Source organism: Ornithodoros turicata, chromosome 3 (assembly GCF_037126465.1).
Source record: "Ornithodoros turicata isolate Travis chromosome 3, ASM3712646v1, whole genome shotgun sequence".
Lineage (NCBI taxonomy): Eukaryota > Metazoa > Arthropoda > Arachnida > Ixodida > Argasidae > Ornithodoros > Ornithodoros turicata.
In genome coordinates, this window is record NC_088203.1 from 85,439,959 (window position 1) to 85,454,165 (window position 14,207).

Consider the following 14,207-nt stretch of genomic DNA (forward strand, 5'->3'; position numbering starts at 1 on the left):
TCGTCTGGCAGCATCACCTCATGCAGGTGCATTTTCTCAACATTACATTGGCATCCGCGTTGCTCTGGTACGAAATTGAAAACGAAGAGAGAGAGCAAAAAAAAAAAAATCTTCGTCAGAGAAATTCCCCAGACGGCGTCGCAGGTGTGTTCCAGGTAGCGGCCTAAGAATACAAAACTAGAAAAAGAGAAAAAAACGGCTCTTCTTGTGGTGTTTTGCGCTGTCGTTGCTTTGTGCTCTGCCGCTCACATTTTCCTCTTGCTTCTTCGATAAGCTGTTGGCGTCTGTTTAAAAGGGCAACTGAAGCGCAAAAATGTCTCTTCGCGAAATGAACGACGCTGTTACCTTGACACCAACACAAAGAAACGGGATTCAACCTTTTAAAATATGAGTATCACACAAGGATTACCTGATATAAATGTTTCTTCTTCTTTTCAGGTCCATTGGTTTTCACAGCAAACGTTGAAGCGGCGTACGAAAAGAGGCTACCGTACGCCCGCAACTCCACTGAACGATGCGCGATGGCTGGATATGTGGTACTTGGTGAGTTGTGATGCCCCTAATCCCTTAGTGCGCGGAGCGACGTAGAAAGGCGTTTAGTCAACGTCAGTAAGCAAAGCCTGGTCGCCTAGAAGACGTGACGTAGTCATTTAGAGTCTGATAATCACGACTGTGCTTCGACGGTTGTATGGACCCCCTTCAGTTTGTAAACACGAGGGCGTATCTGCGCATGCGCATGTAGCAGACGTCGCTGGTGGGTAAAAGGGAGTAGGAAACCGCATGGTGTGTACGGCGTGCCTGGCCTATCTGTACCGCGTAGCACATGCAATAGCTACACCACTTTGCGGCATACCTTTAATAACGACCGAAAACACACTGACTCGACGATCGCACAGTTTTTGCCCACCAAACAGGAGAGCAGCGCCGCCGCATCGCTATGACGTCACGCACTGAAGTGAGTCTATAGCCAATTCCATCTAGATATAGAGAAAGCTTGCTTACTCCTCCACGTGACTAATAGTCAGCCAACCAGGATCGTGTTTTCAACGGCGGTAGCCAATCACGAACAAGCTTTCAGCGGTCATAGCCACGGAGACGAACCACTGTCGTCTGCGAGCAGTGATGGAACGTCCCCGCGTCTTCTCATGACTGGTTTTCTGGAAGGCGGGTTACCCTTTTTGTCTACAGATTCATGCCTACAGGTTCCAAGTTAGCTGCAATCATACCTGAGTTCTTGCATTCGCAGAACGGTGAATTGCAGTAGCAGACGAATTCTGACTCTATATGTCCACGTAGCGAAGGAGGGAGAGGAGGCAGTAAGCAGGCCTTCTCTATCTTGTTGGCGTTGCTGTAGCCATGGAGACGAGCCACCATCAGCCACATGGGTAGCCGCTGAAAGCCAATCGTCTGCGGCGAATTGATTGAAGCAGGCGACATCCCAGCTTGAGCAGGCGTTCTTTACCTGCAGGTGGCGTTGGCTTAGTTTGGTTACTGGATATACAGCGGTATACAGTAACCTCTGGTTGCTCCAGAGTTGCGAGGTTATGTGAGCAGCGCAAACGTTTCTGTTTTCGTCTAATTCTTTTTGCAGCGTTATTCGGTGCTCGTTAGCGATCACATAATAAGGCAGTTACGGCGGAAAAAACAAGCTGTATAACGACCTGATTTCTGAAGAAAATCGTTTGTGTACGTCATCACCGAAAGTCAAGCCTCGCAAAGGCAGCTTTCTCGCGGCGATACTTTGAAAACTCCGGCAGGTGGTTACCGTTCTCTGCCGAACACGGAATTTGCATGCAATTTGAACTTTTGTCTGTGGTGTAAAAGTTGGCTCTGCATATCAGTTCGATTACCCGTAGCATTGTAACATTCCCACGGTGTATCGGTCATTGCATTGTGCACAGAATACAGTCGGTTTTGTACTGTTTCGCCTTCCGCCGATTTATAGAGAGGTATACAGGGTGTTTGCTCCAACGTGTCTAGAAATTATATTTACAGCGAGCGATAAAAGTAATACATTTCTGCTACTTGAGTAAGAAACAGGTACTTCTTCACTACTAGCACCTGTTTCTTAGTCACGTAGCTGAAAAGTAGCGCTCGTTTCTCTTTTATCGCTCGCTTTAAATAAAATTTCTGGACACGTAAGAGCAAACCCCCTGTACAGTTAAGTGTGGAGTCTTCTGCCAATTACGTTACTCTGTAATTATGTAGAGGGACTACATGGAGCATAACATTCTCAGAGGCGGAGGGATCATATTTCTAACGACGTTGGGCAAATACCAGCCGAACGAACGCGGGACGCATTCCTAACACAGAATGCCAGGACCAACGCTCATCAACCCCCTGCGCAAGGTACAGCACAGTCCGATAGGTGCGATAAGAGAGAGAGAGAGCGAGCGAGGCTCATTGCTCAGAATGTGCCGTGTGCTGACTCTAGACTTTAAGCATTCCCTTCTTGTATGACTGCGGTTTCCATTAGGGTGATTGTGCTCGAGTGAGGACTGAAGAAGCTTCGCGGAGGGCGCACGATCGAAAGGATGCACATATTTCGTGACTGCGCGGTAAATGTGTACGGCTGTAAATGTATTGACCTTCAGTTGCAAATGTATTGCACACACCGTTCTGCGGTAGGTTCCGCACCACACCATACAACATTGTCACTCCGTTCCACATATACATATAGAGACGGGTTCGTGGGGCTTCCCCGGAACATTCCCGGAGAGAAGGGGGGCAGACCCCCTATGAGAAGCAATCCTGTGAAAGGATATCAGCGAGACAAGCCGATATTTACTACGTTACGTTGTCCGTATTAGGGGGGCCAATGGAGAGTCATATACTATTTAAGCGTATGTCGTATTTGAAATACAATGACTCGGCCACAAAACCACCGAATCAGCGTGGACATATTACGGGGACAGGTGCGGAAGAACTTGTGAGGGATTCTTGAGATGTTTTAATATGCGCTACCAGGTTTTTGGGCCCTAGCGTTCGCCTTCTTTCGTTCCGTTGGTGGATGAGGAGCAGACAGAGTATAGGCGACGTTTCTTCGTGATAAATAATTACGAGTGGATTCACTCCCAATTATTTATTTCTTCATATTTACATTTACACCCGGACGAGGACGGGCAACGACGCAGGGCATATATAGCGGCCTTTTTGTTCGTAAATGACACATTGGCCATTGCAGGGGTATGAGTTTCGACCACGTAAGAAAAAAAAAAAAAGAAATAACGCAAGACAGCATTCGCAGCCAAACGAGCCTTTCGGGCTTTCTCCGATTCAGCTTGGCGGCGCCGTCTCGCAGCGCCAGCCTTCCTTCGCCGCCGCTCTTCCGCACAGCTTTCATAACCCATGGCGCGCCCGCGCAGACACGCCTGAACCTGTCGACCACCACAGCTGCACTGCCGACATGCTGGCGCCGCGTCGCGCTCTCCACGCGCGCTCTCGTTCTCTCTCCACTTGCCGCGCATGCGCGCTGCGCCGGGGCTACAGACAGACCACACCGCGATTCTTCCGTGGCGAGGACTCTAATGCTAACGCATTAATAAAAGGAGCCAAGCGTAGAAAGTGAAATTTGACTGAAGTGCGATGCATGCGTAAAGAAAAATATGAGTACTCGAGACAAGATCGGCACTCGAAAGCGGGACTCGAAACAGGCTCCTCTCCATTGCCGGTCGAATGCACTAACCACTGCGCTACGCTGACACAGCTACCAAATTAGGATCCGCAACCCGCAGGAAAGCGCGGGTTGTCCGCGGGTAATAGGGGGCTCGATATCCTACCTTCTCTATAACTGGCGAGGTGATCGTAAACCTCACCCATGCACGCATCTATGGCATACACAATGCACCAATGCGCTGAATTCTGACCTCGATCCCCGGAAAGCGTGTTTGAAAGTTGGCACGCGGTGGACCGGGGTAAGCATCGAGGGAGGAATTTAGCGGCTGTCTGTCGTTCGCGGCCTTAATTTACGAGCCCCTTATCGCGTTACACTAACAAACTGCGCGTGGGTGCTTAGGCGTTGTATCAACGTTGTGGCAGTCGTTAATGGCCAGAACAAGCCGGGAATGACGCATCACCAATTGCGGTGGTGGTGATGTGCGCGAATGATGGGTCAGGGAACGTTATTGCCCTGTTCCATGGGGTGGACTCCGTGTTATTTTGTTTATTTAAAGAGCCACCGCCAGCAGCTGGGGACTGTGTAGGTGGTGCACGTGCTACGAGAAGAAGGAACGCGTGAAATGGTCACAAATGCAAATTCGTACATCTGGGCAATGCACCCTGCAGAGCGCATCGGAAGTTTCGTCTATTTTGCAAGAATATCGATCTCTTAGTCAGACACACCACCGATTTGCGTCCTAGGTTATAAAAGTTTGCCCAACATGGCTTCCATCTTGATTGTTTTCCCATGGGAATTTTGAGTTTTTTTGTTGTAACTTTGGATTGCGATGTTGAATCGGTTTGTAATTTACCACAATGAAGCGTACCAAGAGTTCCCCGGGGACACAGGAATTTTCCACCTGCATTAAGTAATTGGTGAGTACGGCGCCCACCATGGACTAGTATGGTGAGTATGGCGCTTGTATGGGTCAACTGTTATTCGCTCCGAGATCGAACTGTGTCGGCGCGCTGCGGAGAAACGATGAACTACCGTAGTGCGGACGCGTCGTCTGCTTTTACACGTTTATTCCGCGTTCAGTGCTGTAGGTGGAGCATTGGGAAACCGAACAATCTGGTACCATCGCGGCACAAGTGATCTTCGGGTGGATATACGCAAAAATTACGGAAAAGAACCATCAACTCCGAACATCGTCCCACGTGTTATCCACACTAGAAAGGTGACGGTGTCGCCCCCTATAGGTCAATCTCGTAACGAATAGGTAGCTACCCTGTAGTCGTTTCATTTGAGCCACACGGACCTGGCCAGCTGTCGTTGCTCATAGTGGCTAAGACGATCACATTCCACGACGAGACTGGAAGGTGTTCCCGTTTCCAATCCCTGCAGTATGCTGTCTGGGCTCTTGTCAGACAATGTCTACACGCTTCCCCGCGAAGTCGGCCCTGGTCACACGCTCTGCCCCGAGCAACATGCGTCCACATCGGCAGGCAGATCTCTCTAGAATAACACGCCACCGATGAACCAAACAGCCCACCACCCGGATTCGGCGGACACCAGCTTGCGTAAGGTTCACATTCTATGACTACCTCTATAAAAAGAATTCCATATCGGTCACTTGACGTGTGCAGAGCCGGTACATGGAGGGCACCATGGAGTAATAGCCTTCCCGTAGTCTTTCCACACACGTAACACGCGCGTAACTGTGTAGGGATGCGGAATATCTGCGGGTAACAGGATGAATGAGTGCTAGGCCAGATGCAGCCGACAGCTCCCTTTTTATTGATGGTTTTGGATCCCCGTGGTTCAAGCTTTGTGCTCGATCGTTCGCGACGCAGGGAGGCTGTACGTAACGCGGACACCCGTGGACCTATCGCATGCGCGTACTTAGATAAGTATGTGCTATGAATAGAAGATAGACTTTCTCTGACGTATCAACTTGGAGCCAATTAATTCTGGTTCTGAGCAGTGCTGCTTGGAAAAGAAAAGAAAAAGTGCCTTGGAAGTTACGCAAGTGGACAATAGAGAGTTTTAGTACATCGTACGCTATCCCGTTTGCGTATGTAAGGGATAGCGTTGATGGTTCTGAGCACGCCCATAACAGAAAGAGCTTCGCGCAGTGCGTAGAACCACCAACGCTGTCTGTTACTTACGCTATCGCCTTTGCGTACGCTGTACTAAAACTCTCTAATGACTTGCATCTTCGGTCACCCAAAACGGTGTACAGTCGACATGCATGACACCCGTTAGTATGACATCCTCGCTTTATGACCATTTTTCTGGGGCACCGTTTGTTCCCAATGGAGGCCCTGCGCATAGGCCCCTGGTTATTATGACAACTCGATAATCCGACTATGACCAATATTTCTGGGGACGAATTGGGGAGAACCAGTGTATTCTGCCCCGTTATTGTGACCGTCCACCACAGACCGAGTCATCCTCTTGACCCAAAAGTCAAGTGGTCAAGGGATGAGGTACGCGCGGTATGTATTCGCCATCGCCCGTGCAATTGAGACAGTGAAAAAACAACGTATTGACGGTAGACAGTTTTCTCAGCTGACTCTTTTAACGGATTTCTTTCATCCATAAATTGTAAATAGAACGTAAGGTTGTAAATAAAAAAATTGTGTCGGTAAAACAAAATGAATTGAATTGAAATACTGTGCCTGCAATATCCGCGTCTTCCATAAATGAGACTGAGCCAAATAGATTTCCTTTATGAAGAGCTTATTTGTAGCATCATACATGTTGCTCGTTAATATGACAATTCGCTTTATGACCAAAATCCGTGGGAACAGTCTTGGTCATATTAACGAGGGTTAACTGTATATAGATTACGGTGAAAAAGGACAACGGAAGCAAAAGAGCGTTTGTTGCATGATCCCCGTGTTCAACGTTCAGTCATCGTCATGTCAATGTGTTGGTGGCGTCCTGAATACATAGCAATACATGTATACCTCCATATACACCGTGACGTCACGCGCCAGGACCCCAATATGACCAACTGCGCACCAGACGCGTTTAGCCAACCATGTTTCCGAATGACGTAATCCTATCTCTCACTCTCTCTCTTTCTCTCTCCTGATTTGTTGAAACGGGAACGAGTATGCCTTTTTTGGACGCTTTGCACAAAGAAGAAAGATAGCTGATACTGAGGAAGGGGACGAGTGTCTCTAAGGAGATTTTTCTGAAGGGGGCTCCATCTTGGGACGACACAAACACTGAAACAATGAACCCCTGAACGCGCACAACACAGCAATGTCTCGGCACTTTTCACCTTGCAACCATTGTCCCAAAAAGGCGTACGCCTACTAATTCCAACGAGTCGGGAGACATAAAGATATCGTTCTGAGTAGCCGTTGGCAGTGTTATGTGGCGACTCATTTGCAAGGCTCAGTCACTGCCACGTCAATACCTCACTGTCCGAAATGTACGTAATGATATCTTTGCGCGGATAATAAATATGCAGTAGAAACTCGTGAAATATGCATACAACTACGCGTACCTCGCAAATCGTCGAAATATATAGTAAAAACCCTGAATACACGGAATGTTCATCATTTGGTATAAAAGCAGTGCATCTTGGTAAAAGCTAAGTACTTAAAGCCGCGTTCGTACAGGACAAAGAAGACTCATACAAGAGATAGAAATCGAGCAACTGAAGGCTTTGCTTTCGGCAGTGCCCCACAGTGCAGATTAAAATGAGAACGCCGCCGCCGGCTTTCGCAAAGGTAATAAAGAAAGTGGCGAAGGCAAAAATACACGCGCAGCGCACGCGCTCCGACGCGGGACGAGGCTTGAGCGCCGCTGTAAGAAAAGCTCTCGAACGTTTTTGGACATCGTGTGCTCGGCACTGCTTCGAGGCAGAATATTCGTATTTCGCGCAGTGGAGCAACCAGGTAACTGAGGACCCCCACCCCGTCAAAATAACGAAAATATTAGGTTGTGACCGAAATTTTCCTGAAAGAGGGCCCTAAGTCTTCCCGGAACCAGAAAAAAAAAAAAAACATTTTTTGAATAAGGAAAAGGAGGCTTTCGCATCCAATCGTCTAAATATATGTAACATATTCACTATTTGCGTGCATTTTTATGCGAAATACTATGCCATAACGTGCAAAATATGTCTATACGCACCATAGAACCCCTTCTAGTCTGTCCCAAACCAAGATCAAAGGCGTTTTTCATCTTCATTGATACGCAACCATATCAATGAAAGTTCGCACCTTTTTCATCTTTTTTTTTTTTTTTTGCGTCATGCACGACTGGGAGGTGACACGGGTTCGAATCTTGTCACCGGCTTGAGGTTTTCCCCGGGTTTTCTGACTTTACAGACGAATGTCGGCACAGTTCTCCCTGAAGTCGACCCAGGACGCATACTAACCCCCTGTCCCCCACCCCTTCCTGCTGTTCTCTCTCGATCTGTCCACGTCTGTACGGCGCTCATAGCCACAGTTGCTTCGCGACGCTAACACGAAATTTAAAAAAAAAAAGGAGGTAAAAAAACTTTAGGTTTCTAATTAGCGGTTCGGGTCGTCCTGGACCAATGTTTTGAGTGATCTTTTGTCGCTACCGGATCCTTCTTGCGACATGGGCAGTGGCCCGGTGCATACAAGTGGGCCTATTTATGAGGGCGTGGTACAGCGGATGTCAACGGTGTTGTGTCGTGTGGCCACCCTTCCCCGCGGAAGCGTGCACCATCGGCGCAATAATTCCCGCCCATTATAGGAAAGAGCGATGATGTGGTCCACATACACGGGCCGTCCATCAACCTAAGGCGTTTGCTCGCCCGTCTAGTGATCTCGAACACGCGACGTCAGACTAGATGCGTGCACAGATGGGAACGGTGTATGCATCCAAAAATATCACAAATTGTCGTGATCAACATAAGAGGAGGATTGAAGAACAACACGTACTATAGTGTGTGTTGCTCTTCGCTCCTTGTTCTTTGTTGCGTTATTCATCACTGTATGTTGTAACCGATATTAGAGAGTTTTAGCAAACCGTTGATAACGTTGCTTCCACCGAACCGTATCAACCGGAACTAATCAGTGGATAGGTTCTGAGCCACGCACGCCTACGATTGGTTCCGACAGGCACGATATATCCTTGCCAGAGTTGCGGAGTTGCCACTCCGGAGTTGGAATGATTCCGGAATCATTCTAGATTTATCAGAGCCTGGAATGGAATTGGAATGGAATGGCGGAAACTGTCATAGAAGTGGAATGGAATTAGGCTTTTTTTTTCTCAGGCGGAATGGAATTGGAATGGACTGGTCTGGGTGCCACACGGTCAAGGGCGAAATAACCTTGTCTTTTTGCTTTTTCCGTGATGGGTAATGTCAGTCTCCTCTATAGCACTGTTGGGCTACCCAGCACGCTTACCGGTCCCATTTCTTTTATTGATGGAATTAAAGGAATGGAATTGGGTTGCCAAGCCATTCCAGGAGTGGGAATTGGCCACACCTTTTCATTCCGAAGAATTGAAAGGAATGGAATTATCACAAGTGTCCATTCCTCGGCATGGAACTGGAATGATCCCATTCCGCAACCCTGACCCTTGCCAACGGTTTGCTAAAACTGCTTATTACCTCCAAGATCGAACACTGTCGACGCGCTGCGGAGAAACGGTGAACTACCGTAGTGTGGACGCGTCGCCTGCTTTTACACGTTTATTCCGCGTTCAGTGCAGTAGGTGGAGCATTGGGTAACCGAACAGTATCGTACCATCGCGGCACAAGTAATCTTCCGGTGAATATACACAATAATTACAGAAAAGAACCATCATCTCGGCCCGCGTGTCATTCACAGTAGACAGCATAGACGACTCTGCTAGAAATGTAACAGTGTCACCCCCTGTAGGTCGATCCGGTTTGAGGTTATATTTTGTTGCGGCGGGCAAGAAGCGGGAAAAAGGCGTCGGCTGATAGGCTGATAAAGGAGATAGTGCACACCAGCATGCTTTGCGGGGTTGCGTTACGTAATCAATGACGCAGGGCTGCAGCTCGTTTATACCAACAAGCCCGATTTATCGCCTTATTGGTACAAAAATGTCACATTCATTATTTGCTCGATCGAAGCCTGCTGAAATTTCGCGCGTCCTGGAAAGGTTTTGGTCCAGTAACAGTTTTCGTACCGACAATTTTCCTGAATGTCTAGACGTCAGCGTTCTGCTATGAAAACAGTCCGCGGGAAGGTAGACCGACCCCTGCACTGATTCCTTTTGTACCCGACAGGCTCGTTGAAAGTCAGTGCTTGGAGTGTGAAATTTCTGATCCAGTCTTTCGTCAACTGACACGGATGAGCATTCTCTCTTCACCTCCAGGCGAAGCTCTCTTCATATTCGTCATCGAGCAACTTCACCAATTATCCTGGCGATTGTCGTGGTCCAGGGTACACCCCCTGAAAGCTACTGCCGAAGCATGCTCACATGTTTCCCCAAGTAGCGCAACATATTGGCCCCATATCGGCGGAATATTGGCAATACTGGTACAATATTTATCCAGCATTGGACCAGTGCAAATGCAAGAGCGGGAGGTATCACGCTCCGCTCCCTTCTCCTGTACCACCACCACGTTCCCTCCTCCTCTTTCGCCCATTCCATCGGTGAGCAAGCTGAACGCACCTTCCCCAAACGTCTTCCTCCCACCCTCCTTCTGCATTCAGCCAACACTTGTTGTTCCTTGACAGAACAACAACAACTTTATTTTGAGACGATGAATGAGGAGTTTCATCGCCAGAAACGATACTCTACAGACAAATCGTGTTTTTACTATATCACTTACCAGCTCCCGTGGCATAGTGGTTAAGATGATCGCTTTCCATGCCGAGACTGGGAGGTTATACGGGTTCGAATCCTGTCACCGGCTGTGCTGTTTGAGGTTTTCCCTGGGTTTTCCGAAGACTTTCCAGACGAATGTCGGCACAGTTCCTCCTGAAGTCGGCCCAGGACGCATACTAACCCCCCTGTCCCCCCACTGCTTCCTGTCCACATCTGTACGCCGCTCATAGTCACAGTTGCTTCGCGGTGCTAACATGGAATTAAAAAAAAAAACTATATCACTTATGCTGGCAATGTCGGATTAACTGACTCAAGAAAGGCGATGTTATCAAGCAAAACAAACTGAAACCGAAACGTGACTCCCCCTTTGAAGTTTACCGTTGCAGCAGGACAGCGGCAACGTGCATGACTTTCTGTGGTGGGGCCCTCGGCGTGTGCACTATTTTTTTTTTCTTCGTATTCTGGTCTGACAGGCCGCTGTCGGTACAGTTTCCCTGAAGTCGGCCCGATAGGTATATACATCTCTACTCGGCGGAACCCAGGAGAATGATGTCCAGTGGTACAGAAAGTTCAAAGACCGAAGTGGCCAGAGGAAACAAAACAACATCACTTTATTTTGGTGATTATGAGTGAACATACAAAACAGATTTTAAGCAGACTATATGGGAGAAGAACGAAAGAATCCATGCAAACTACGTTTGCAACAGCGGGCTCTCCGGCGAAATATATTACGACCAATATTGTCCCACCTGCAGAGCACACCTCTACGCTCGGAGAAGTATCCGGTAAAAGCAGGGCTATCCAACGAGGTCTCGCGAAAACTATAGTATCTTCCTCTCAAAGAATATAGCCCGGAACACTCCCACCGCTGACGCTGATGGTGTGTGGCCACGCGATACACCCATCGTCGAAGTTTACCCATCTCATTACGGGTTTTATTGGTTGACAGGTGCGGATCGGATGACGACAGGTGGCTATAGCGAAAGGTCACGTGACTTACGCGAGAGGTCGTCGCACTCGGTATGCCGACCCTGTCCCGTTTACGGTTGAGCTACAGTTGTACGTGACGTATCTCTTGTTCGGCTCTGCATAGGGACCATTGAGGACGATTCGAGATGGATTCGTTTTTAGAATTGACAGTCACGTCGGAAACTTGCCATTCTCAGAAGTGGTATCCTGATTGAATTGGTGTTTCCAGCTTTTATCGGCCCGTTTCGGAACGTGTGTCCTTTTTTTGGCTCTGCTGGGATTCGTATGAAATTTGCTTCTGTGGACGAGAATGACTTGGAATGCTCGACGGACGGGGTATTATAATACCTACGTACTTGTGACCCGCCCTGAACATCTGTAATTCTGTGTGCGTACTCCCGTTTTCATTCCTCCATATATACGTTACTTAGGCTCATTGCTTGCGAATGGAAACAGTCCACTGCGTTCGTATTCGCTGAAAGTCTCCAACACCCTCGCGAAGAGGTCGTTAGCGGATGAAGCTAGTTGTCGGTGTAAGGTCAGCAGAAAAACCACTGCATTCATGAAAAAGGCCAACAGGTGACGGGTGACACTACGAAGACAGATAGCAAGCTATATGCAACTAAAAATTTAGTGAACACACAGCGAAGTATACGTACTGTATAGCCCAAGGCCTGCAGCTACTGAACACGGTCGGCATTAAAAGAGAATTCCCTCGTCACTCCCAGGGCCCAGACACTTTTTAAAGCCACCTCTTTAAAAAGTCCTAAGACTACAATGATTTTATCGGCTAGAATACCACAGAAATCGCTGTCACATCGTTCGTGGTTGTTGACTTGCATGTACGAGCTATTTAAGGGAGCAGGAGGCTCCATTTCTGTTGGACTGTCGCGCGATCTGTCCTGTCCTATCCTGTCCTATCCTGTCCTATCCTGTCCTATCCTGTCCTATCCTGTCCTATCCTGTCCTATCCTGTCCTATCCTGTCCTATCCTGTCCTATCCTGTCCTATCCTATCCTATCCTGTCCTGTCCTGTCCTGTCCTGTCCTGTCCTATCCTGTCCTGTCCTATCCTGTCCTATCCTGTCCTGTCCTGTCCTGTCCTGTCCTGTCCTGTCCTGTCCTGTGTGACTGCATTGAACTGCTGCCGCATTCTCGCTCCGTCCTCAGGGGTCCCTGCGCTTCGTGGGGCGCTCTCTATATTCTCGCTCCGCCGTCACGGATCTTTAGAGCCTAGTGCGCTTCGAGAGTCACAGGAAGGGCACCTCGAAACGCAATAGGCTCTAAGGGTCCCCGAATGGCTTCTGGCGCACTAGTCTCTAGGGGGGCCCTGAGGGCGGACCGAGAATATAGCGAGTCCTACTCGTCCAGACCAGCATTGCCTGCCAGAGGCGAACCGATTTCATGTACATTTTAGCATCTCTGATCACCAGGAGCCAGTAATGATTATCCCCTTTGACGTTTGGAACATATTTAGCCGGTTTAAAAAAAAGTGCAAAAATTTGTTCTTACAAGAGACGTTCGGAAATTTGGTTTGTTTCTCCCGGGAATAACTGTTCTGAGGGGTAAGGCACTGTAAATCAGCAAACAAGCCGTTCATGTTGGCGGCGCCGTTTAACAGTTTATTGCTTGTAAACCCAGTGCAGCAAGTTACACACATGAGTGACAAACCACCGTTCTTTTTTCTTCTTCTTAATTTGCTAGCAAAAGTGCGACAAAACAGGGCTTGGGGCGACGTCTGGTGGGAAATAATCCCCAAATTCGTCAAGCAACAACCACCTATGTTCTCGAGAATGATTTGCTGCCCCTGACGGCTACGTAGTCGACATGTAGCCGGCTTATTTTGTTTTAGACACATTGTTATGAGCATGCAATGTAGTTTTATCGACGTACTTGACGAGGAATGCGCAGTTTTGCCCGTAATTTTCAATTTTAATAATACTGAGGGTTCGGGCTATCGAATAGATAAATCATCATCTATTGCACGTCTCCTGTTTTACGATACCTTTAGAGGCTACCGCGCGAACGTTGACTGATTTACGCTCTGGAGAGGAGCTGGAATTCCGAGAATTTACATCTAAACTTGTGCCTACGGGGACCAGTATGTTGCAATTGAAACCGACCGTCGTTTCAGCTCCCTTCCAACGACTTTCATTCGCACTTCGAAGTTTTAACGTCTGGAATCGAAATTTGTTCGTCAAGAAAAGTATACAGAATGCTTGAATAATTCGGGACGATGTGGCACAACATTTCATGACGATGCTCTTGAAAACTACGGACGCACGAAGTGGCAAGATGAAAGAGATGGTCGCATCACGAGCTATCCGAAACGGAGCACAATGCTTTGCAACAATGGACTTTTTTCACAACGTTTCTGCGCATGCTCTGACCATGACTGCGCCCAAGAAGGTTCCCTACATATTCGAAAGATGGCGCCAATATGGTGCCGGCTGTGCTTTGGCGCGCGCCAGTCGTGTTTCGCTGGACAGCCACTAAGATACGGCGCGAGTTTGAAAAAGGTCCAGACGCGAATCTCTCGGATGGAGCGGGTCAGGAAATAATTTACCTTCTCGCTCCCCACTTCCTGTTTTCAGCATTGGCGATTCCGCATTCCCGAGAATTTTCACTTCATGCTCTATGTGAAAAGGATGAACGACTAGGGCGTGGAAAGAACTGGAGGAGCGTTGATGTTCATGCACACATATTTCGCTAGGTTCTGCTCATGTCCTAGTATACAGAGCCTAAAGTGAAAAACAAAAACAAAAAAAATCTAACTGGCGACGTCGCGATGGTGCGCTTTCGGCAATTACTTTCTGGGAACTTTTACTGCCATCTAAAGGAAGGCTTTA

General features: G+C 48.2%; 1 protein-coding gene across 4 annotated transcripts in view; it reads left to right on the forward strand.

The window, feature by feature from the left end:
- LOC135388728 (furin-like protease 1, isoforms 1/1-X/2) overlaps positions 1–14,207 on the forward strand; it is a 126,990-nt gene that overhangs the window by 82,117 nt on the left and 30,666 nt on the right. For all 4 annotated transcript variants that reach the window (XM_064618475.1, XM_064618477.1, XM_064618476.1 and 1 more), the window contains exon 3: positions 439–543. In XM_064618475.1, coding sequence (XP_064474545.1) covers positions 439–543 — 105 coding nt within the window. The remainder of the gene's footprint in view (positions 1–438; positions 544–14,207) is intronic.